The sequence below is a fragment of the Rhincodon typus genome, chromosome 17 (genome assembly GCF_021869965.1).
Source record: "Rhincodon typus isolate 14 chromosome 17, sRhiTyp1.1, whole genome shotgun sequence".
Lineage (NCBI taxonomy): Eukaryota > Metazoa > Chordata > Chondrichthyes > Orectolobiformes > Rhincodontidae > Rhincodon > Rhincodon typus.
The window spans coordinates 23,527,603-23,552,888 of record NC_063348.1 but is presented as its reverse complement, the minus strand read 5'-3'; the positions used below and the strand labels follow the sequence as shown (position 1 = coordinate 23,552,888).

At 40.9% G+C, this 25,286-nt stretch overlaps 1 protein-coding gene across 3 annotated transcripts in view; it reads right to left on the bottom strand.

Annotated features, from left to right (window-relative positions):
* LOC109936288 (MOB kinase activator 2-like) overlaps positions 1 to 25,286 on the bottom strand; it is a 168,943-nt gene that overhangs the window by 65,696 nt on the left and 77,961 nt on the right. The window contains exon 1 of one of the 3 annotated variants that reach the window (XM_048607126.1): positions 1,930 to 2,968. The exons of the other annotated variants lie outside the window; for them this stretch is intronic. Coding sequence (XP_048463083.1) covers positions 1,930 to 1,967 — 38 coding nt within the window. The 5' untranslated portion in view covers positions 1,968 to 2,968. Of the gene's footprint in view, positions 1 to 1,929; positions 2,969 to 25,286 lie in introns of those variants that run through there. 3 annotated transcript variants of the gene reach the window in all.

Genomic DNA, 25,286 nt, shown 5'->3' with positions numbered 1-25,286 from the left:
GATTTTAGCCCTAGGACTTCTAACAGCTCTCAACTGGACAAACCAATGGTTGTCAATTCCAAACAGGTCTTGCAACGTTCAACTCACAATTAATTATAACAGTGGTCTTAAGGGAGCCTGACAAGGTAGGTGCAGAGAGGTCATTTCGTCTTGTGGGACACTCTTGGACCGAAGCCCTTACCTCAATGTAAGGGGCCACCCATTTAAAGACAGATGAGAAGGAATTTCTTGTCTCAGAGGGTAGTGGAATCTGTGAAATTCAATACCACATAGAGCTATTAAGGCTGGGTCATTGAGAAGATTAAAGGTTGAAATAGATGTACCTTTAAATCAGTAGGAGAATCAAGAGTTATGGGGAAAGACAAGCAAGTGGAGTTGAGGATTATCAGATCAACCATGAATAGCAGAGCAGACTCAATGGCCAAATGGCTTACTTCTGCTGTTATGTCTTACTTTTTTAAAGAAGTGTCAAAAATGCAACTTGCTGATCCCATTGTCACAATGGGCAACAAATCATTTTGTATTACATACTGCAGTTCTAAACCAGCAATAAACATTTAACTTCAGCGGATGGGATGAGAAAAAAAACACAGGAATACACACATGAATAGGATAGGAGAAAGGAATAATTTCCAATTCAAATATAGAATATACCAAAGTATACAGATTGGGGCCTTTGTGACAACAAAATCAACAAATTGTATTTCAACTTATGCTACTGCAAAATATATTATGAACCATGACAGAACAGCAGTCAATTATTATTATTTTATCTATCACCTTTCTGAAATGAGATCAAAAGTTGACCAAAAATATCGATTCAAGTTCAAGATCGCTGCAGCAATGCCTTCTGCCAAACTCGAATGCGTTAGTTGTTTGCAACTGTTGTACCGTTTTCCCTCCCCCCCCTTCCCAAAACCACCCAAACTTATTTTGCACAGCAATGAAAAAAATTCCTAGCTCTGACGTGTTCCCGAAGTCAATGTATTTTTGAACAAGTGTGCGAGCACTACATTAAGAAGTACAGATCAATAAAGGTGGAATAAGGTAAACAGCCATCCGACATAGCTGAGTTTCAAAGTAGAAAAATCTCATTTTGCATTAGTATGGACCAATGACAGACAACTTTATATCATTTTTAATCATTAGCTGCAGAATATATATAGTTGTAACGTCAGTGCTGATATTAACTAACTTGACTCAGGCTCAGTCGAATCTTAAGTAACATCTCAAAGTGGGTACGCAACGATCATGTCAACAATAAAGTTTTAACTTTCAATAATCTTAATTAAAATGCGACAGTGAACAAAGCAATCAAAGCAATGATGATGTAAAGCCAGTGGCTTTCGAATGTTCAATGTAGGTGAAGGACGGCTACTAAAACTAAACTTGTTACCATTATGCAGTCTGGGCACACGATGTCACAAGAATTTGAACAAAATCAAAAACGGAGGCAATGGATGATCCGATAAAAGCGAAAAATGGGGTGGGGGTAATAAAATACAAAGTGGCAGCGTCATATTGTACCTAAACAAGACGCAGTCGAAGCAGAACAGGATGTCCATCGAGCTGTAGCTGGTCTCTTTGCTTCCTCTTGATCTTCACATGCTGTTCCCAAGATCTGCACTAACTTCCTCCTCGACTGCTCTGCCCAGAGGATCGTACAACCCCCGGTGATTGCAGTGGGGAAGGAAAAGACAGAAACATTTCTCACAAATACACACAAGCGGTTAACTTTCCGAAAGAGAAGAATCTTTAACCCAACAGTGAAAGGAATTGAGCAGAGTTCAAACACGCATCTGCGTGTTTACCCAGGCTGGCAGTAGAGCCAAGGACGATTAGAACAAAATGCAAATCGCTAACCGACAGCGTTTTTTTTCCGTTTACTTTTAAAGGCACCGAGACAGAGGTCAGGAATATAAACTGTACCTGTGCAGTGTGTACGATCCATTCCTCTTCAGCCTCATATTTACTGACAGGAGTCTTATGATGAAATCCAGACTGATTTTGTCAAATAGATGGATAAAAGGAATCTTTGCTGACGTTGATTAGCACTCTTCTTACGAGCGGAATTTATTTTTTTTTAAAAAAGAAAAAGCAAGGCTCGAGTACGTTAATTAAGTACAAGTGAGGAACAATTACTGGAGCCAAACAGCAGGTCCAACCCAGAATCTGTCTCCAAGGGTGACAGGCCAAAATTTCCTTCAAATACACCAATATATCAGGTAAATAAAAATAATAAACCTTCCAGCCGAATTGCATTGATACCTTGCCACGACCGTTCCCTTGAATGATTATCTCGCTTCGAAATCACCTCCTCACTGCCACTGAATCCCACTTGTAATAAAATAACCGCAAATCGCTCCACTGCACTCCCAGGAAAAACAGCAAGATGGATCTTCAGCCTGCCTTCTGGGTTAACAGAACAATTTTGGAGCAGCGTTCCTATAAACTAACAATTCTTGGACTAACAAGAAACATTGAACGCCGTTACAAGTTCCCAGACATAGAAATGTGTTTTTTTTTCCCTCTGGGCAGGCTGCCCTGCATAAATCACAGATGCATAGTATTTCTGATTAGGCTGTTCAGTTTTCCTTCCTGTCCACTTAATATCCCCTCAAATGGGCTGCCCACTTGGATCCTGACTGAAACAAGAAATTTACTGTCAACGGGAATTTTAACAGGTCGGGGGAAGTAATTTTTTAAAAAATTTTCATTTTAAAGAATGTCGATAACTGCACGTGTACTTTTCAGGTCACAAACAAACAATTACATAGAAACCAAATTTAAAACTGAATAAAATAAAGTTTCATCTTAAACCAGGCAAAAGCTTAAGACCCCCCTCATGAGATACAAAGGCCCAAGACCCCAGGGCCTATAAATAATGACTGCTGCATATGACCATCTCAAGTTTCATGTCTTTCTCTAACCAAGTGAAACGATGTAGAATGCAAAGGCCCTAATATTATTACATAGCTTGTATTTATCAAGCTTCTAACCTTACATTGTTAAATAGTTTAACCATCCTACCGAAGCTTTCATTAAATATACTTCAAACACCTGGCAGCCATTAATTAGATTCATTTGAAACGTCTCTTTCTTGCTCTTGAGATCCATTGAAGCTAAGCACATTTTCAGAGCTTCTTTTATAAAGTAACAAAACAAATTCACGTACAGAAGAAAATATATTTCATTTTGAAAGCAAAATGTGAAGAGTACTTGGTTTGCCACTATTCCTTAAAAGTCAAAAAGATATTTTTCATTCTTCTCTCAAAAAGACTCCCAGACAGAAAGGGAGGGAGAAAACGAGGAAAAAGAATTCTTTGGCTTTATCTTTCCATAAACAGGGCCAGGTGGCGTCAGTCTGGGAGTTTGATGGCTAGTCAATTTTTCCTTTTCTTTAAAGAGCTCTTCATGCTATTTGGATACTTTGCCATTTGATGCAGCACAAATGTGAATTTTCCATGAGCTGAAGAAAATAAAGCATTTAAAAATTGTGCTGCAATTCCTAGAAAGAAAACACTACAGAATTCTTCCTGGATCATTGTTCAAATAATTTGTTTTTTGACTTGCAATCATACTTTTGCTCTTCTGCTTCTAGCAAATACCTACAACTGGGATGACTGCATTTACCCTAAGCAGAAGCAGAAAACGCTGGAAACATCCAGTTGGTCAGTTAATATCCATGAAGTAAACAGACATCTTTAAGGTGTCATTGGTCTTCGGAACTAAGACAAATAAGAGCAATAGCAAGACTATGTTCTTTGGGATGTGGGTTGACCAATCCTTTGTTCCATTCACCATCTGGGTAAAGAGCTGTCGGGCAGGCCCTAAAAACTGGAAGGAGCAAATAGGTACGTGAAAACAAAAATTGGACATGCGGAACATTGAAGAACTTAGGTGTGAAGCACTCTCATTGTTACTATATATGACACAGGACTGACCCTTCCTCATTTCTGTACCATGGTGATCACTTGAGCAATCATACGCTTTATCTACTCGTTGAAAATGGACCATGCTTACATGGGCACAACATACAAACCTCTAGATAAAAAGGGAGGGAAAAATATAGCCAATCATCAACTCCACTGGACAGCCACCTGTGTATGTGAATCGCCAGTATGCAAATGCAAAATATAATTATGTGCTAAAGTTCAATGTGTGTGTCACTTTTGGAAAGGGTTATGGAGAAAAAAATACCACTGATCATAAGCCCATCAGATAGTCGTCTGCACATAACGTCCTTGAGGCTGACGGAAAAGGAGATAGTAGCCCTTAGTAGACCCTTTCAGATGTTCCCTGAGCAGACTGTCATTTGCATAATGTCTCTCATAATGTAGCTTAACTGGTGGTGAGAAAGGCCCTGCCTATCACATCCTTTCCACATGACCAGAGGTTCAACCCCTCCACACACTGCCCTTGAGGTGGCCATAGAGGGGAAGAAACGATTGACCACCTCCTGTAAAATGTACTTCTACAAAGAAATTCTACAGAGAGAAGCAGTGTTTTTTTTTGGTCGAGGTTCATCTGACAAGATGACACAGGATTCTGCGCTTTACAGACTGTTCAAGGATGCACACCAAGCTAAACATAAAGTGTTGCTGAAAGACCATTAACCTGAAAAGAGATGCCCTTTCTTCCAGTTATGGACTGGCACATTCCAAGGACCAGGATTACATGCTAATCAACAAGCTAAAGTTTAAGGCAGTTGCTGTAACAGCACAGTTGGGAAAAATTGTGGTCTAAAGCCTTTCAGCGATAGTACACCATGGAGCTGGAAATTGTGGGACCCCTCAGGGTTGTATTCCTGTAATACATTCTGAACAACGAAAGCATTGAAGTTATATTGAGGCAAGTTTATTTCCATTGCACTTCCTTGTAATTTGCAATTTGAAATTTTTTGCCCTCGGATTGTATGCTTGACATGGAATATTAAGATTATTCGAATTGCACTCAGGCACCCCAGAGTGGAACATGCTATTTGGAGACAAACTGAAATTGTTTGCTGTTTCTGTAATTTTCAAATCAAATGTTTTGGAATGTACTTTTACAAATTTTCTGAATACAGCATGTTTTTGGAGTAAAAATATTTAAGGTAAGATCCCTTCATTGAAACTTTAGAACATTAGTTATCTATTCTCTGCTCAGAATCTAATGAATCAACACTTTTTTTTTTCCTATGATTTCCAACATTTTCAATTGTTATTTTGCATTTTGTTCACGCGAACTCAGTTATTTAATATTTTCATTAAAGCTATGTTTTTCTTTAATTGTTAGGAAGGAGGGATGGCTGTTAAAAATTTCAAATAAGCACTAAATTTAGCATTTGGGAACTCAGCATTCAGCTCTTTTTCAAGCTAAACTAGTTTCAAGTGATGTTTAAAACTGTTGCAACTGGCTCAGATTTTGGGGGTGATTACATTTTGTTCAAAATGATAATACCTTAGTCTTAATGTTGCCAAATTGAATTTTACAATCTTTATATTTTGAAGAGTTAAACTGGTTATATTTCTCTCAACAATAAACTAGATTAGTATCATGTGATTATTAGATAATAACTGGCTCATTGTGTGCATTCTTAGGGATCTCATGCTATTTCAATATTACTTTAACATTGGAGGGGGCCACAAACTAGTCTAGGACTTGGTTAGGGTATAGGGTATAAGATTCAAATAATCCTCATTGATGGTTTGGTGGCCAAAGCACCACCACCGGCATCAGCTTTTATCTCTCAGCCTTCAGGAGATCTCTATCTCATGACCAAAATACAGTGAACTTAGGGGAATTCAAAAAACATATCTTTATTATTTTCTACAACCAAAAATTGAAGGAAATTGATTGTTTTCACTAGGAAAATTACATTTGTGCGTTCCACGTAAAATTAGGATGCATTAGTCTGATGTTGAGTATCATGCCCCACCGTGTTTTACAAAGAGTAGATTTGCAGAGAAAGAGTATGGATCAGATTATCATTTAATTATATGTAGATTGTGACAAAATGTAAAGACCATGTCTTTTAATATGTTTTTTTTAAAACTTGTGGACTGAAATGGGGAAAAGCCATTTTAAAAGTTTGCTGTATGTTTTGTAAAGCAAGTCATCCGACACTACGACAAGAATTGTATAATTAGCCGCTGGAACAAGCAGCGTTCGTGTGCTTGCAGGCAAATTGAAGCTTCTGTATACAGGTGCAGCTGGTTGGCACCAAGTAGTTTATTGGTCTATGTACTAGTGACTAGTTACAAATGACAATAGTCTTTTACCTGTCAATGACTACGTCATTGGTTCAGGTTGTTCCCAACTCCACGCTGTTGAGCAAGATAGAGAGAAGTGCTTTGTACTCTACCACAACAGAAAGTGGTTCTGCTGTCTGCATTCAAAACATATTTTAACCTGAAGAAAACCAGTTCATCTTTCCCTCAGCAGTTATTGTAAGCTGACAGTTTTAACTGATAAGTCAGAGACCTTTTATAAGTGAACTAACCATCTTGTGCATCTTGCAAACCAGTGGAAGCATCCAAAGGACAACTGAAAAGCACATTCTAACCAGCAAAAGAATCATATGAATCAAGTCAGCAGCCCATGAATAGGAACTGCCTTCCAACTTTCCTTCATCCATAAGCTATTTTTCCCCCGTCTGTGTATGCGAGGAAGAGTTTAAAAGATGGTAAAAGTTTCAATCTGTAATGTTATATACCAAAAGGTTTATAATGGTTCACTTGTAGCTAGAAACTTATTACTTGCAATATATAATAATTTATGGTAAATACAGAAACCAGGTTCATGTTTTCTATCAATGTGGGTCTGAAAATCAGAAATTGGGAAATTTTATATTCTTATTTTAAATTATTTAACTTTTGTGAAACTCTTGGAATAGCAAGGCTTGATTTCCACTGTAAAAACCAAAAGAACTGCGGATGCTGTAAATCAGGAACAAAAACAGAAGTTGCTTGAAAAGCTCAGCAGGTCTGGCAGCATCTGTGAAGGAAAAAACAAACAGAGTTAACATTTCGGGTCCGGTGAGCCTTCCTCAGAACTCCCAAGGAATGTTCTGAGGAAGGATCATCGGACCCAAAACATTAACTCGGTCTTTTCCTTCACAGATGCTGCCAGACCTTGATTTCCAGTGTGCTGGATACAAAATATTTCGGGGATAATGCAAGGTCCACCAACATCAAGTTTCAAGATGGCACTGGCATGGTAGGTGGAGTTCGGGCTCATCAGAGCCTGTCTGCTCCAGGCAGACAGCATCATTTTTTCTATATGCTTCTGGCTTTTATTTCATTCCCTTCTTTCTTTCTTCCTCACCTTTGAGGCCAGAGTGATGATGGCAAGATGACAGCTGCTGCCTCGTCAGCAGACTCCAGAGCCTGGACTCCTGCCAGCAGGACCCGGAGCCTGGACTCTTGGTGATGGCGGTGGGGCCTAAAGCCTGTTCTCTTGGTGGTGGCAGCAGGGCCCAGAGCCTGGATTCTTGGCGGTGTCAGTGAGGCGGCAGCAGCCACAGAGCTGGGGCCTCCTGAGTCATTGGCGTCATCGTTGTCGTTCCCCAACTGGGACTCCTTCCAGACACTTTGCAGAATCCCTGAAGCCGTGCTTGAGACCCCAATTTGAACAGAAGACAAGCTCTTATTTAATTAATTTCTTTTTATCTTTATTGTAATTCAAAATGGCACTGGATTGTGGTGACAAAACACTTTTCACTATCTTCAAAATATATGTGACAATAAATCATTCATTCATTCATTCATCAGTCATGAATGGCAACACCAAATCTGTGGGTATAGCACAAAACATTAAAATTCAGATTTGGGCTAAACACTTGTGGTTTCTGCGTGTCATTTGAATAAGTATAGCAATATCACCTTTAAATTAAAAATCTGCTGGAACCAGGCCACAAGGTGATTTCTTCTCTTCTGAAGACATGCATCTCTTACTGTACTTTGATCGATGGGTTCAGCTACTGTCCAAACCCTGATCACTATCTAAGACCTAGAATTCTCCTTCCTAACCTGGCGGCATCAAGCTAGTTATGACACCTCTATTGCTGCCTCAGCGAAGATCAGCAGTTTTTCCTGAGACTACAAACCTTACTGACATCTACGCCTGACTGATTAAATTGAGTAAGCCATAGGGAATTGGATGTAATTTTTTTCCTCTGCCCCCACCCAATGTACTTTTTCCAAGTTGTTTTAAAAGCTGCATTCCTTAAATACAAAAAAAAATGACAGCAAGGGCCACTATGCAAAATTGTCAAGAATTATCTTCTGCCCCAAAGAGACATCCTGCAAGTTATTTGCTTCTCTTCATTACAAATACTCCATGCAATAGCAGGAAGCCATCAACGCCCAGCTCTGATGATTTTCACTGTTTCTATTACAATCTATAAGTACTACTTAAACGTCATAGGATATCTATATTTTGCTTTTTAATTTTATGAAGATAAGAAAATATTCCATTCAATATAGAAGGTTTATGCCAGAACAAATAAGAGAATAGATCTGGTTACGTTTAGTTGTAAAATCATTTTTGGAATCTATTCTCAAACCAGCAAAATGAACAATGTTCTGGCTATTAGAATCAGTCTCAATATCTGCTTCCAAGTTGTACACGTTCCCTTTGAATAGGGTTAATGCTTAATGGTCTGCTAACACTGTTCATAATTCAGCAGAACAAGTTTTCCTTTGTATAAATCTTATTTGGATTAGTGACTCTCATTTAGAGAGACATTAGCTGTTATCAATGTGTTGGAAACCTGCTGAACTAGAAAAGAACTCAATATACAGCTGAACTAAGAATTGTGTGCGCCAGATGTAAAAGAATTGCTGCATAAAATTAGGAGCATTACTCATATCAAATCTTCATCAGGAAGTAAATAGTGAAAAAATGCATACATAAATGGCTCCCAGCAGCTTTTGCTCGCTGCCACATAAACTAAAAGCAAGATTCCTATTAATGTTGTGCAATGATATGTTCTTAAAATATATCAGGAATTTCCAGCTTCTATCTGCTTCCTAAGCAAACTAAATGGAATAAAAGATACAACACAGACAGACTGTGATTGAAGGCAAGAAAGGATGGCAGTTCTTTGTAATACAATCTAGAACTTCCACTGCCACTTGGTATCCATTAGCTAGTTACAAGTCAGAACTCTTCTCCCTCATTGGTTCTTATTCAATATACTTAAGAGCTTACTTCCACAGTGCCCGAGTGCAGTATTGTGTTGTTGAGCTTTCACATTTGAACTTGATAAACATTTAAATACTGTTTCCAATGTATCTGCAATCAATATAATGATTGTAAGGAGGCTGCTAAATACGATTGAGATCCCTTAGTGTTAAGGGCAAGGTACTGCCATGGAAAGAGGATTGGGACTGGCAGAGGCAGAGAGTCTGGTTAAAGGGATCTTTATCAGGATGGCAGCCAGTGACGAGTGGAGTTCCACAAAGGTCTCTGCTGGGACCACAATTTTAACGTTATACATCAATGATCGGGACATAAGAACTGACAGCATTGTTGCTAAATTGCCAGATAACACAAAGTTAGGTGGAGGGACAGCTAGTGTTGAGGAAGCAGGGAGGCTGCAGAAGGACTCGGACATGCTAGAAAAATGGGCAAAGAAGTGGCAAATGGAATACAATGTGAGGAAAGCATGAGGTTTTGCACTTTGGTAGGAAGCATAGAGGTGTAGACTATTTTCCAAACAAAGAAAAACTTTGGAAATCTGAAGCACAAAAGTCCCAATTCAGGATTCTCTTAAGGTTAACTTGCAGGTTCAGTTGGCAGTTAGGAAGGCAAATGCAATGTTAGCATTCATTTCAAGAGGACTAGAATACAAGACCAGAAATGCACTGCTGTGGTTTTATAAAGGTCTGGTTGGACCGCATTTGGAATATTGTGAGCAATTTTGGACCCCATATCTAAGGCAGGATGTGCTGCCATTGGAGGGGTTCCAGAGGTTTACAAGAATTATTCTAGGGATGGAGGTCTTGTCATATGAGGAGCAATTGAGGACCCAGGGTTTGTACTCAATAGAGTTTAGAAGGATGAGGTGGGGAAGTTAATTGAAACTTACAGAATACTGACAGGCCTGGATAGAGTAGACCCTTTAGAACTGAGATGAGGAGGAATTTCTTCAGCCAGAATGTGGTTAAATCTGTGGAACTCATTGCTGCAGAAGGCTGCGGGGGCCAAGTCATTGAGCATTTTTAAGACACAGACAGACAGGTTTTTGATTGGTAAGGTATCAATGGTTACAGAGAGGAGAATGGGTTGAGAAACATAAAAACCATGATCACATGGTGGAGCAGACTTGATGGGCTGAATGGCCTAATTCTGTTCCCAGATGTCATGGTCTTATGGTTTTTATGAACATCATTTTGTAAATTGTGAAAATAAACTGGAATTTCTTCACAGTACAGCCATTGAGCTGTTTTACTGAGTTTTTTTTTATGATTTTCACAGTCTGATAATCTTTTAAGAGATTTAAGCTTCCAGTTGCTAGCTGAAAGAACTTTCATTGTAGCAAGATTTCACACTTTAAATAAACACTTTTTTTGCAAGCACTTTCTACCTTGAAAATTATAGAAAGTAACCTCCTTTTATACACTTCATCTGTCCCAGCTTCCAATGGGTACTTGTATCCCTGATTTGTGAGCATGAACTTCAAATGAATATCACCTGGCACTTTACTCCGTTTTCAGAGTTTCTTTATTCCACCACCAGCAGTAAAATCTGTTCTAATGATTCTTCTAGCCCCAAGTCCAAGCCAGGACAAATCTCCTGGAATTCCGGAAGACTGCAGGATAGGTCTTTTGAATGAGACAGTGTCCCTCCCATGTACTCATGGTAACTTCCAAAACAAAGTAACCTTTTTCTGTGATGATCATGCAGAACTCCTGTCTGTCTGTGATTTATGGAATTGTAGGGAAGCCTGTAACCTAATCTCAAAAATGGCTTCCTCTAACTTCTTCTCAATGGCAGGTAAAACACACTGGCCTTGTTGCTAGGTGGAAATATACTGATTAGCTATTCTTACAACTGTAATTCTCTTGCATCTTAGAATTGAATGGACAGGTTGTAGCAAAGCTGTTTACAAACTTTAGCACCATTCCAGGACTTTGGGAAACAAAAACCCATTGTAAACTCAACGGCTTCTGCCATCTACAAGTCTAAACATCTTGCACATTCTTCCCAGTAAAACAAACAGAGTCTTTCTTTGATCTCTAACAATCAAATCAACCAGGCTTATTTTCTGGCAGACCTCAGAACAAGTCAGATGAAACCCTTCATTTTATCCTAATATATAAGGAGCAATCCCAAAACACAGTAATTTTACAAACCTCGATTTTAAAAGCATGAACAAGATTTTTTTTTAAATGAAGTTACACAAATTGTCCTGAACTTTTTCCATAGATAGCCCTCCCTTTACCCCAAAACAATACAAAGTCATTACCTAACAATGCAAAATCACCTCGTACAGAAAATGACCTAAATCAGAATGGAGAGTCCTATTCCCAACCAGTGTGTTGGGGTTGGAGAGCAATTTCCTAGATTGTTTTTTCAAATTGACATTCATTTATCTCAGCTGACTTTGCCAAGATCATGGAGCTTTTAAGCTCTGGCTTAAGTTCCCATATTATGATGAAAGGCAATTAATTGGGATAGGTTGGATGGATCAGACAGCATGCCATTTCTCATGTTTATATAACATGCATTTGTTCATAATGGGCATCCTAAAATTTTCAGTTACAAACTAACAGAAGAGGAATTATTTCTCTATGTTAAGTTTACTAACAAACATTCTACCATGATAAAACTTTATTTAGATCAGGGCATAGAAGATTTTTTTCACCCATTTGTAGAAAATGGGTACCTCTTAGGGAATAATTTCTCATACAACCTAGTAACTAATCTGGTTTTCATCTAATGAAATTATAATCAGATTATTGGGGTATTTATTTTCAATTATATTTTGACAATTATTATGTTTGTTGCCTTTTAAAATATGCTTAAATTAAATCACTTAAATCTACACAAGGAAACTGGCAAAAAAAAACCAGGAAACTATAGGCTACTCAGATAGTGAGAAATGCTGATGCTGGAGTCAGAGATAACACAGTGTGGAGCTGGAGGAGCACAGCAGGCCAGGCAGCATCAGAGGAGCAGGAAGGCTGACGTTTTGGGTCGGGACCCTTCTTCAGAAATGGGGGAGGGGGAAGGGAGCTCTGAAATAAACAGAGAGAGAAGGGGTGGAGCTGGGGAAGGTAAGTGAGATGGCGATAGGTGAGTGCAGGTCGGCAGTGGTGGGGATTGGTCAGTGAGGTGGGAGGAGCGGATAGGTGGGAGAGAAGATGGACAGGTTGCGTCAGGTCAAGGAGGCGGGGATAAGAGGGAGGGTTGGTCATGGGAATAAGGCCAGGGGCGAGGAGATTTTGAAACTAGTAAAGTCTACATTAAGACCATTGGGTTGTAGGCTTCCAAGGTGGAATATGAGGTGCTTCTCCTCCAGTTTCCGGGTGGCGTCATTGTGACACTGGAGGAGGCCCAGGATGGACATGTTGACCAGGGAGTGCGAGGGGGAGTTGAAATGGTTCGCGACTGGAAGGTGTTGTCATTTGTCACGAACAGAGCGCAGGTGCTCTACAAAGCGGTCTCCGAACCTCCGCTTGGTCTCACCAATGTAGAGAAGGCCACATTGGGAGCAGCGGATGCAGTAGACCACATTAGCGGACGTGCAGGTAAACCTCTGTCTGATGTGGAAGCTTTTTTTGGTTCCTTGGATGGAGCGAAGAGGGGAGGCGTAGGGACAGGTGTAGCACTTCCTGCATTTGCAGGGAAAGGTGTCAGGTGTAACCGAACTCGTCCTTGCCCTTAACAACTTCTCCTTTCCTCCCACTTCCTACTGGCTAAGGGGGTGGCCATGGGAACCCGAATGGGCCCAAGCTATGCCTGCCTCTTCACAAGATATGTGGAAGAGTCTCTCTTCCGTAGCTACACTGGCACTATCCTCCACCTCTTCTTCCGTTACATCGATGACTGTATCAGCACTGCCTCGTGCTCCCACGAGGAGCTTGAACAGTTCATCAACTTTACTAACACCTTCCACCCCAACCTCAAGTTCACCTAGACTATCTCTGATACCTCTCTCTCCTTCCTGGACCTCTGTCACCAGAGATGGAGACCACCTCAAAACCGATATCTATTTCAAGCCCACCGACTCCCACAACTACCTAGACTACACCTCCTTTCACCCACCTTCCTGCAAGAATGCAATCCCCTACTCCCAATTCCGCCACCGCGTCTGCTCCCAAGATGGGGTGTTCCACTCCCGAACATCCCAAATGTCCTCTTATTTCAAGGACCGCAATTTCCCCCCTTCAGTGGTCGAAAATGCTCTCGACCGCATCTCTCGCGTTTCCTGCACCTCTGCCCTCACATCCCCTCCCTGCAACAAAAACAATGACAGAATCCCCCTTGTCCTCACTATCACCCCACTAACCTCCGGATTCAATGTATCATTCTCCACCACTTGCAATCTCACCCCACAACCAAGGATATATTTCCCTCCCCACCCTTATCTGCCTTCTGTAGGGACTTTCTGCGACTCTCTCATCCACTCCACACTCCCCACTCACCCCACCACTGCCTACCTGCACTCATCTATCAGCATCTCACCCCTCCTCTCTATTTATTTCAGAGCTCCCTTCCCTCTGCCCCATTTCTGAAGAAAGGTCCCGACCCGAAACGTCAGCTTTCCTGCTCCTCTGATGCTGTCTGGCCTGCTGTGCTCCTCCAGCTCCACTTTGGTATCTTTATAGGAAACTATAGGCTAGTTAGTCTCAAGTTGTCACAGGGAAGATGTGAAATTTGATTAAATAAATTATAATTAGGCACTCAGAAAAGCTTAAATTAATCAGGGAGTCAGCATGGCTTTAAGAGAAATTTGATCTGTTGCAATTCTTTGAAGAAGTAACATGTGCTGTGGATAAAGTGGAACCCATTGAGCAAATGGTCTTTGGAGGATAGGTTGGACTGGCTGAGCTTGTTTTAACTGGTGTTTAAATTAAAGTTTAAAAAGATCCTGAACAGTCTTGAGAAGGTGGATGCAGAAAGGATATTTACCTGAGTGAGTTCAGAATGAAGGAACGCTTGAAATAACGGGTGACCTTTTTCAGCGAAAGATTAGGAGAATTAATTTCTGAGGGTTGAGACACTCTGGGACTCTGCCTTAGAAAGCAGCATAGGCAGGTTCATTAAGTATTTCTAAGGAAAAGGTACATATATTCTTGTTATTCAAGGGAATGAAAGGTAATCAGTAGTTGATATGAATCTGAAATTCGAAACACAAACAGATCAGACATGATCTGATTGAACGGCACAGCAACTTTGAAGGGCCAAATGGCCTTTCCAACTTCAAATATGCTCTTGTGAAAGCAAATGCATAGTGTATACATGCTGACCCCATAAGCACTTATAGATAATAAGACAGTGTGAGAATAGAAACAATCCTCTCGAGCACAATACAATAGAAAACACAAAATATTATCCTATCAACTTATAAGGAAATCAAACATGACTGTTAAACAGTGTTTTACGAAACTCTTCAGCATTACCCCAAAGTTATACACTAGTAATTTGTCCAAAACCATTAGATATGGAATCAATCTTAAACTGGCAGCTCTTGATTCATAGTGCCTGATTAGAACTGCTTGAAACCATGAGTGTGATCTGTAGTCAATAAATTTTAAACGATAGCCTCTGGAACATCAGAGGCTGAGAAGTAACCTTATAGAGGTTTATAAAATCATGAGGGGCATGGATTGGGTGAATAGCCAAGGTCTTTTTCCCACGGTAGGGGAGTCTAAAACCAAAGGACATGGGTTTAAGATGATAGGGGAAAATGTAAAAGGAACCCGAGGAGCAACATCTTCATGCAAAGGATCATGCGAGCATGGAATGAGCTACCAGAAGTAGTGGTGCAGGCTGTTACAATTGCAACATTTAAAGACATTTGGATGGATACACAAATAGGAAAGGTTTAGAGGGATATGGGCCAAATGCTGGCAAATGGGACTAGATTAATTTAGGATATCTGGTCTGCATGGATGAGTTGAACCAAAGGGTCCGTTTCCGTGCTGTAAAGCTCTATGACTACGACTCTGACATTTTTTTTGTATGTTAAAAAATTTAAATTTTACAAAACACTTGCATTCCATGAAACCATTCATTCAAAGCTGGTATAAGGCAATGGAGTTGCATGTGATTTAATCCCAAGTGATTTAAGTCAATCAAGCTCAGGAAAGCTCTTTCTTCTTTATACTTTATGAATTGTAAAATGTGGAATAACTACTTTTGGCGACAATAACAATAGTACAACAGTACTGAGGTTGGTTGGCTTGCCAAGCTGGTTTCTTGTTTCGCAGACGTTTCATTACCATGCTGGGTAACGTCCTCAGTGCAGCCTCCGAAGCAGCGTCGGTGGTGTTTTCCCGCCTGGTTTTTAATCAAATTTTATCCATCTCAACGGACCCCAGAGTTTAAAAACCAGGCGAAACAAGAAACCAGCTCAGCGAGCCAACCAACCTCAACACCCACAACCCAAGCTACAAATCTACTCCAAAACAACAGTACTTTTAAAAGACCTAGTGGTATCTTCGAATTAAAAAAGAGACATGCCATAGTGATTAAGACGACAAATGGTGTGCTTGCCTTCATTGGCCAGGGCATGGACTAGAAGAGTTGCAGCTATATAAAAACATTGTTAGGCGACATTTGGAGTATTGTATGCAGTTTTGGTTGCCACACTACCAGAAGGATGTGGAAGCTTTGGAGAGAGTGCAGAGAAAGCTCACCAGGATGTTGCCCAGTCTCAAGGGAATTGCCTAGGAGGAAAGGTTAAAAAGACTGGGATTGTTTTCACTGGAAAGACAGCGGCTGAGAGGAGACCTGATAGAGGTCCACAGAATGAGAGATATGGATAGGGTGGATAGTCAGAGGCTTTTTCCCAGGGTTGAAGTTTCAATTACAAGGGTGCACAGGTTCAAGGTGAGAGGGGGAAAGTTTAACGGAGACATGCAAGGGAAGTTTTTCCACATAGAGAGTGGCAGGAGCCTGGAATGCACTGCCAGAAAAAGAGGTGGTGGAAGCAAGCACGTTGGTGACATTTAAGAGGCATCTGGATGGTTATACGAATAGGGAGGGAATAGAGGGATATGGACCGAATAAGCGCAAAAGGTTTCTTTTTTAGTTTAGTTAGGGCATGATGTTCGACACAGGCTTGGAGGGCCAATGGGCCTGTTCCTGTGCTACACTTCTCTTGTTCTCTTGTTCATTCCCGTTTTTTTTCCCCAAAAGGGAAATATCTTTTCCCAATTGAATATACATGGCTAGACATAGTATAATTATCAAACTGTTAATTTACCAAACAGGCAAAACAAATTTTACAAGACACTTCAAAAACATCTTCAAATTCTTCATGATATGTAAATGTCATGTCATCAAACGCAATGCTTTGGAGGTTTAACAATTGCCCTTATATGGTGAGCATATAAATATATGTGAAGAGGTGCACTTTGTTCTCTCTACAAGAAATCATTGCTGGTATCCATGTATTTGTATTTATATTTGTAACTTATATTCTCTTCCCAGTGCACAGCTTTGGTAGTTCTCTATCTGCTTGCCCCTCACGCATCTCTTTCATTCTCCTCTGTCTTTGAAGAGGAATGTGTAGTGGCTCAAGAGGGTTAGACAATTGCTTGCATGGCTGTTCATTTTTGCATCCAAGGTTAAATTGTGCTCAGTTGGTAACCCCTTCTCCATTGGTGTTACTCGAAAATGCAGCTAAATCAATACATGTTCAACATGTAATGCCTCATTAATTTGGCAGCATGTACCACATTCTGCTAGACTGTGTGTGAATAGTGGGATAATGATATGCTCAAACTTAGTATATAGGTCCTGAAACAATTTGCTGTGGATATATGAGATAGCAAGGTATAGAGCTGGATGAACCCAGCAGGCCAAGCAGCAGAGGACCAGGAAAGCTGACGTTTCGGGTCTAGACCCTTCTTCAGAAATGGGGGAGGGGAAGGGGATTCTGAAATAAATAGGGAGAGGGGGAGGCGGATAGAAGATGGATAAAGGAGAAGATAGGTGGAGAGGAGATAAACAGGTCAGAGGCGGGGGTGGAGCCAGTAAAAAGGTGAGTGTAGGTGGGGAGTTAGGCAGGGATAGGTCAGTCGAGGGAGGACGGATAGGTCAAGGGAACGGGATGAGGCTGTTAGGTAGGAGATGGGGGTGAGGCTTGAGGTGGGAGGAGGGGATAGGTGGGAGGAAGGTCAAGTTAGGGAGGCGGGGACAAGCTGGGCTGGTTTTGGGATGCGGTAGCGGGAGGGGAGATTTTGAAGCTTGCGAAGTCCACATTGATACCATTGGACTGCAGGGTTCCCAAGCGGAACACGAGGTGCTGTTCCTGCAACCTTCGGGTGGCATCGTTGTGGCACTGCAGGAGGCTGAGGATGGACAGGTTGTCTGAATAACGGGAGGGGGAGTTGAAATGGTTCGCAACTGGGAGGTGCAGTGGTTGGTTGCGAACCGAGTGTAGGTGTTCCACAAAGTGGTCCCCAAGCCTCTGCTTCATTTCCCCAATGTAGAGGAGGCCACATCGGGAACAGCGGATACAGTATACCACATTGGCAGATGTGCAGGTGAACATCTGTTTGATGTGGAAGGTCTTCTTGGGGCCTGGGATGGGGGTGAGGAGGGAGGTGTAGGGGCAGGTGTAGCACTTCCTGTGCTGGCAGGGAAAAGTGCCGGGTGTGGTGGGGAGTGTGGAGCGGATGAGGGAGTCATAGAGAGTGGTCCCTCCGGAAAACATATAAAAGGGTGGGGAGGGAAAAATGTCTTTGGTAGTGGGGTCAGATTGCAGGTGGAGGAAGTGCTGGAGGATGATGCGTTGGATTTGGAGGTTGGTGGGGTGGTACGTGAGGACGAGGGAGATCCTGTTTTGGTTGTTATTGTGGGGAGGATGTGAGAGGAAGGAGTAGTGGGAAATGCAGGAGACGCGGTCGAGGGTGTGTGTGGGTGTGTGCAGAGTTGCAGTCCTTGAAAAACGAGGACCTCTGGGACGTCCAGAAGTGGAATGCCTCATCTCGGGAGCAGATGTGGTGGGGGCGAAGGCATTGGGAATAGGGGATGGCATTTTTGCAGGAAGGTGGGTGGGAGGAGGTGCATTCTAGATAGCTGTGGGAGTCAGTAGGCTTGAAATGGATATCGGTTTCCAGGTGGTTGCCAGAGATGGAAACAGAGGTCCAGGAAGGAGAGAGAGGTATCAGAGATGGTCCAGGTGAACTTAAGGTTGGGGTAGGTGACGGTGAAGTGGATGAACGGTTCGAGCTCCTCTTGGGAGCACGAGGCGGCGCCGATACAGTCATCGATATAACGGAGGAGGAGGTGGGGGATAGGGCCAGTGTAGCTTCGGAAGAGGGATTGTTCCACGTATCCTACAAAAAGGCAGGCATAGCTTGGGCCCATGCAGGTACCCATGGCCACCCCCTTTGTCTGTAGGAAGTGGGAGGAATTGAAGGAGAAGTTGTTAAGGGTGAGGACGAGTTCAGCTAAGCAGATGAGGGTGTCAGTGGAGGGGGAACTGGTCGGGCCTGCGGGACAGGAAGAAGCAGAGGGCCTTTAAGCCATCTGCATGGGGAATGCTGTGGATATATAGTGTTCTGTTGTCAGATGTTACCTGATTCAAGAAACTAAAACTTGTTCACTGAACAAGTATCCATTGTGTTAGCATCGGTCACATTGACTGTTTTGCTTAGTCAGTGAACAACAGGAAATTTAGAGAAGTAAACTGTCGCAAGGATATAATATTCTCCATGTCCTGTGAATAGGTCTATTGCTACTTTCATCTGAGGGGTAGATTGAATATCATTTGGATGCAGAGGCTCCCTCCTCTGCTGTGGTTGATATGGTTGGCATGCTTCACATGCATTCACAAATCATTGAATATCCCGATTCATCCCTGAACAGTACACAGATTCACATGCTGGCTGTCTTATGCATTCAATATTTATGCGCCCCTGGTGTAACGCTTTTGGCATTAGTTGTCAAGTTAATCTCAATGTGGCCAAAATGAATAAACCGTCTCAAATGCATCTTCAATAATGTCAGGTCACTCTTGGAAAATGATCTCTTGCAACTCTTGTAGTTGTTCATCCTTAGCAGCTGCTGACTACAACTGTTCACACTAGATCTAGCCAAAGTGCAACAGATTCACCTTAAGAAGATCTTCCACTTTGTAGTTTAGAGCATCAACACGTAGATCAAGAATATCTGGTCATTATGTAGGTTGGGTAATCTGCACACCACATCAGATGTAATCAATCATTCTGGTGCCTATTTATATCTCACAAAGTCATATCCTCGGAGATTGTTGACTGATTCATTTGCATCAAAGTGGTCTGTTCTGCCACAGTGGTGTAGTTTGAATCTCATGAACTGTGACTAGAAAGATCTGTGCATACGGTTAGCCCTGCCACTGCTAGACTCCTGACATCTGCCAGTTAAAAGCTTTTGGGAAGCAAAGCTAAGCTTGCTTATTGGCATTGCCATGTAATTCTGCCATTACAAAGAATTGGTGATCTTTATATGCTGTGACATAGTCTGCCACAAACAGCATTATGATGTGGAGGTGCCAGTGTTGGGCTGGGCGGACAAGGTCAGAAGTCACACAACACCAGGTTATAGTCCAACAGGTTTATTTGAAATCACAAGCTTTCAGAGCACTGGTGCCAAGTGGCTTCTGACCATGGGCAGTATCGTAGAGAGTCTTTTGCCAAGGTATGTCTTTCACGATGACTGGTGGTATATGTTGACACTAGCACCCCCAATTTTGGATTTAGCTTCTCGTGTGTGTTGTTTTGTCTTCTTCTGGATTTTGATATTAAAGGTTGTAAAAACTTCTGATTGTTTTATACCATGATGAAATTTTACCATTTGACATATGATATGCGAATTTAACAAAAAGGAAAGTTTGGTCATCATTTAAAATATGCCATTCACTTGGTTGATTCTGCATCTCGCTTATGTGTTTGTTTATCTTCTTAACACTATTTTCTGCCAGTGTTGTGATGTTGTATGGTCTTGCTTTGTTCCGGTGCCTGGCTTGGTCTTTGGAACCAGATTTCCTCCACGTGAAGCCAATGTCCCTTTGCCGCCACATGCTTTACAGATACCAAAAGAAGCTGGGCAGCTTTACAGGTGTGACAAACTGCAGCTGTTGCCAAATACGTTGGTTTGGTATATTTTGTTGACTGTACCAACAGTGTTGGCTATGCCTAAAACATGTAGTTTTGTTAGCCTGCTACTATGGCTTCACATTTCCTTCCATCCTCAAATAATGCAGACACGGCATGGCACTTTTCCTTCCCAATAATCCTCCCTAAAGGCTGTAATTGGTGTAGAGTCAATGACTAACTTAATGAGCCTTGATGATGGTTGTAACTCAATGATGATTCATTTTTCTTAAAAAAAAATCATATTTGTGCCCTTCGCTGCAATGTCTTCCAACAATAGACTCTGAGGGTTGCTGCTTATGTGACATTAGTTGGGGTCTATTATTTTGGATGTAAATTCTTACTTTCAGCTGTACTTTGAGAACCTTTCAGATCTTTTCTGGATCTTGCTGATCATCCTTAAAGATGGGATGTATTAATTGTACAAAGCATCTCTGTTTCAAAGGCAAGATTTTTAGAACTCTTTTCTCTGGATCATCCCAACTCTTAAACCAAAAATAGGTTGGAAAGTTGCAGCGTAGTAAGGGTGTCACTGGAAGCCCATTCAATAATGAGGTTTCTGCTATCCATGCTTTCACCTCAAAATAAATTGCACTATACCACTTTCAGCCATGCATCCCTGCCTTCGTGTCAGTTTCAATTAAAACTGACCTATCCTTGAAAACAGATCTTTGCAGCTGCTGCTATGAGAACTTTTACTTATGTATCAACTGTAAGGAACAGAGTACTCCAGTTCTTCAGCTTTCTGTCCTGCACTGTCTTCCAGCCCAAAAGTGCACATCAGCCATTTAGTCTTTATTCAATCAATCAATCTCAGAAAATTACATTCTAATCAAAATAGAAACGTGGTTTTCTTGATGGTTAATGCTTCAACTTTATAGCCGTCTGTACTCTCAGAAACCTTGCTGTTTAAAGATGAGAAACTCTCCCTTTATCCAAAACCACTAAGTTCATCTTCAATTAGTTTCTCAAGTATCTGTCTATAATGATGTTGGGGCCTTTTATAGACAGACACCACTGTTAGCATAGTGTGATTTTGCCTCTGACAGGGTTTTTTACCAGATATGGCAATGGTTATGTTATTGCCCATAATATAAGATACTGAGTATGGATATCATGATATTGAAGCCTCCAACAAACAGACATTCATTACAACCTATGTACAAGCATTACATTTCTCAGGCACTTAAGTATCTGGGCTATGTCACAATAGAGGTAGTGCTTCCAGTAGGGTATCATGTTCCAAGTGATCCCAGTACAAGTTTCTACACCTTAAGGTCACATGCTACAGTGCAGTGATTCGATTCAGAGCATGTCTCAAACACATATTGACCAGTGAACCATAACGCAACATTTGTAATTAAGATCAATCTCTTCCCTGTCAGGTTTTGAAGTATATCAAATTTGTTTCAAGTTCTGTGTCACCTCTAACTCAGTACAAAGGTTCAAATCCCACATTTTTTCATCTGTCTCAGCTGGTTACTTTCATCTCTGCAATACAAAGAGGCCTCTAGCCCTTCCTCAAATTTATCTGCAACTGGATTCCTAATTTATACATCAGCTGTAGAATGGATTATTCTAATATCCTCAGTGCTGACCATCTCAGCTTCTTAATTTGCCAACCAAGAGGTTTGGTCATGGGTATACAAAAAAGAGCTGCTTCTTAGTGTCAAGTGGTGTGGTGATAGTGTTCCTATCTCTGAGGCAGAAGGTTCATGCCTTACCTTCCTCAGACGCAAGTCAAAACATGTCTAAAAAGGTTGATTAAAATAGTAACAAAAAGAGCTGGGTTCCTCCCCAGTAGGGATTGGCTTCAGGACAGGGAATGGGTCCAGAATGTAAAGGTGGAAACAGGTACTTGTGCTAAACTACAGTTTAGCACAAAACCTTGCAGATCTCAAAATCTTTTGCTGCATAAGTCGACATGTGGATATCAGTCTGTTCAACAACTGATGGATACTGATTTATGAAACTCTATTTTACACTGAATCTATACTCTAACCACATATTTTGTCACACAATGGCTGCACAGCCTTCAGTTGTATTGGCTACCATATTCTGGAGTTCTCCCCATAGCCTTCAGTCTAGCTACTACGTTCATGTTTAACAATTTCTTAAAAATACAACTTCTTGATCAAGTTTTCAATGACTCCTCCTAACTGCACCTCCTTGGCCATTGCTTTTGCAAAATTTAACTTTGGGAATATTATCCCTAGTAAGGTCACCCAAGCCAAACAGGTGGGAGTCAGATTAAAGCAAATTCAACACACCTTTTGGCATAGAGTTGTGATTAAAGCTAACTATCTATCCATGATAACGCCTTTTTTTTTGTGGAAACAAGACTGACATTAAAACATCTATGATAAAATGTCAACTGCAAAGAACCAGGATATGCTGGATATAAAGTAAGATGATACTCTAACTGTGTCAAATATCTTGCCCTGGGCAATGCAGTGGAAGAAAGGGACATCCCATTCTACTACCTCCTTTCTGAAAGTAAGGAATGCTAATTTATTTTTGATCCACTTGCGTTTCGACATTGGAAATGTTTTATCAAAGAGGCTCCGACAACTGCTTCTCAGCTGAAGTATGACCATGAATTTAGGGAAGTTAGAGTAAAGTTCATGATCAAGCTTCTTTTCTAAGAGTTTAACTTGTTCTAGTGCTATAGCTGCCAACAAACATCTAGCTCACACAAGCTTGAAATAAGTCATCTTATCATTGAGTTATGAATGGAAACAAAGGCATTGGTGCAAGACAACAGTTCAGTTGCTTCCTTTCTCAAGATTGAAAATTGATGTAGGAAATAATTGGGATTAGGCAGGGAAAAAAATTATAGGACACAACTAAGCATGTAAACTAAACAGCAAAATGCTGGTTCTACATTTCACTTCAGCACATGGCTGAGTTTTTACTGAACAAGACTTTTTAGACTCACTTTAATTACAACTTGTGCAAGTCATGAAATTACTTGAAACACAATAAATCATTTGCAGCTAGTAATTCGTGGCCTAGCCAAAACTGATTCAGTACCAGTAACTAACTGGTCATCACTATACAAATAATGTACAGTGATAATATCTTAGCAATGAAGTTTTTCGCCCCCTTTCTGATGTAGATCTTAAAAGAGCTTTGTGTATTGCTATGCTAAGCAGTAGGACACAATGTTAGATTGAACTGATCTAAACCCAAATGTGTCCAAGGGGTAGCTAAATAAGCATCCAAGCATGAGGCAGAAAAGAATAGAAAAGTACGTTAATGGGATTAAATAAAGAGGGGTGAGAAGCAGCATAACAGATTATCAAATCAGATGTAATGATAGGGTCTGAAGGGTCCCGACCCGAAACGTCAGCTTTCCTGTTCCTCTGATGCTGCCTGCCCTGCTGTGTTCCTCCAGCTCCACACTGTGTTATATCTTATACTTGTTAATGCAAAACCTTTTTAACGGGATAAAAATTCTATTTCCTTAACAACTTGTCATCATATTGAGACAGGCATCGAAAATGCTTCATCAAATGTAATTCAACTAAAGGGAGATTTTAAAACAATGAAGCGAGATGATCAAATGCTTGATTGAAGAGTACATCATTGGGTATGTCTTAACAAAAAGGGAGAGATATGGAGGGGTCAGTTAGTTTAGGGAGGGAATTCCAGAACAAAAATAATTGACAGTTATGAATTGTGGGACAGAAGGAGTGGGGGATGCACAGGAGGCCAGAGTTAGCACAATGCAGAATTCTCAAAGTATTGCCAGAAGGAGTTAAAGAGCTAAGAAGGGGCAGGGTAATCAAAGGTGGAGTGGTTGGAGAACAATAGGCTATCTTAAGTCAGCTAGTGCCGTGGTGATGGGTGAGCAGTAGGACATTAACTTGAGGCTCAGAATATTGAATGAACTGAAGTTTACAAATAGTGGGGAACAGAAGACAGTCAGAGCAATGTAACGAAAATTTGGTTAGAAATGTAGCTTTGATTGAGAAATAAATACAACTAATTAGGTAGGACACACATAGATATTAAAAATATTGTAAGATAAAAATTCATGTCGATAAAGGAGTTAATCATTAAAGACTACATTGCAGCTGGCAAGGAAAGCCAGAAATGCTCACTTTGAAATTAGGATATTCTTAGGAACAGACATGGAGACAACACACATGCTATTAATTATATTGATAGAATAGTACCCAGCACAGACAAAGTATGAACTATTGTTTCATCACTGAAAAGATGTTGAAGGAGCCATCAAATCTTTGTGGGATTGACAGTTTGAACTCAACAGACCAAAGTTACAGAGAAATACTCCTGATCTAAATTGCTGCTAAGTTAGAGTTAAAGTGACAAACCACTTCAGGATTGCACTGAAATAGTGGTGTCTGGAGGTAACAAAGGTATTGAAAAATGTCTTGGCAGTTGGTGGGTTGAGGTGTACAAATAAATCAAACAATCTTCTAAGTTGGGGAAGAGATCTCATTGTACTTTGAATTAAAGAATGGAAAAAACATAATACTCAAGATGGCAGGAGCATCAAATAAAATTTTAAAATCAATTCCAACAGTCTCTCCCTTACCACCCTCATTCACAAAGGCATTGTACTCTCTCCAGATAAACACGACGCTACATGCAACTTGCCAGGATTTGAGACATTCCTTTCTCCAATGCATCTCTTTCAGCCTGACACTCATCTCCTTCTCCAATCTCCCTCTTGTTCAAATGGCTTTTTTCCTTCATCCCCAGCCCTCACGCTGTACTCATGTTTGCCACTTTTTTTCCCAGTTCATGCCAACACATTGTCATGAGGGAAGAACAATGATCTTATCTTAGTTTCTCCCCTCTCCTTCTCAACCCCAAAGTATCACTCTCAGCTTCTGGTTTTTTATTTTTTCCTTTCTTGCAAATTTCCTCTTTTCTTCTTCAATTCAAGAGTCTGTATTGTACTCTCTCCACTAGCTATGCATTCTCCACCTATTCCATTTTCAACAGGTAATGGGC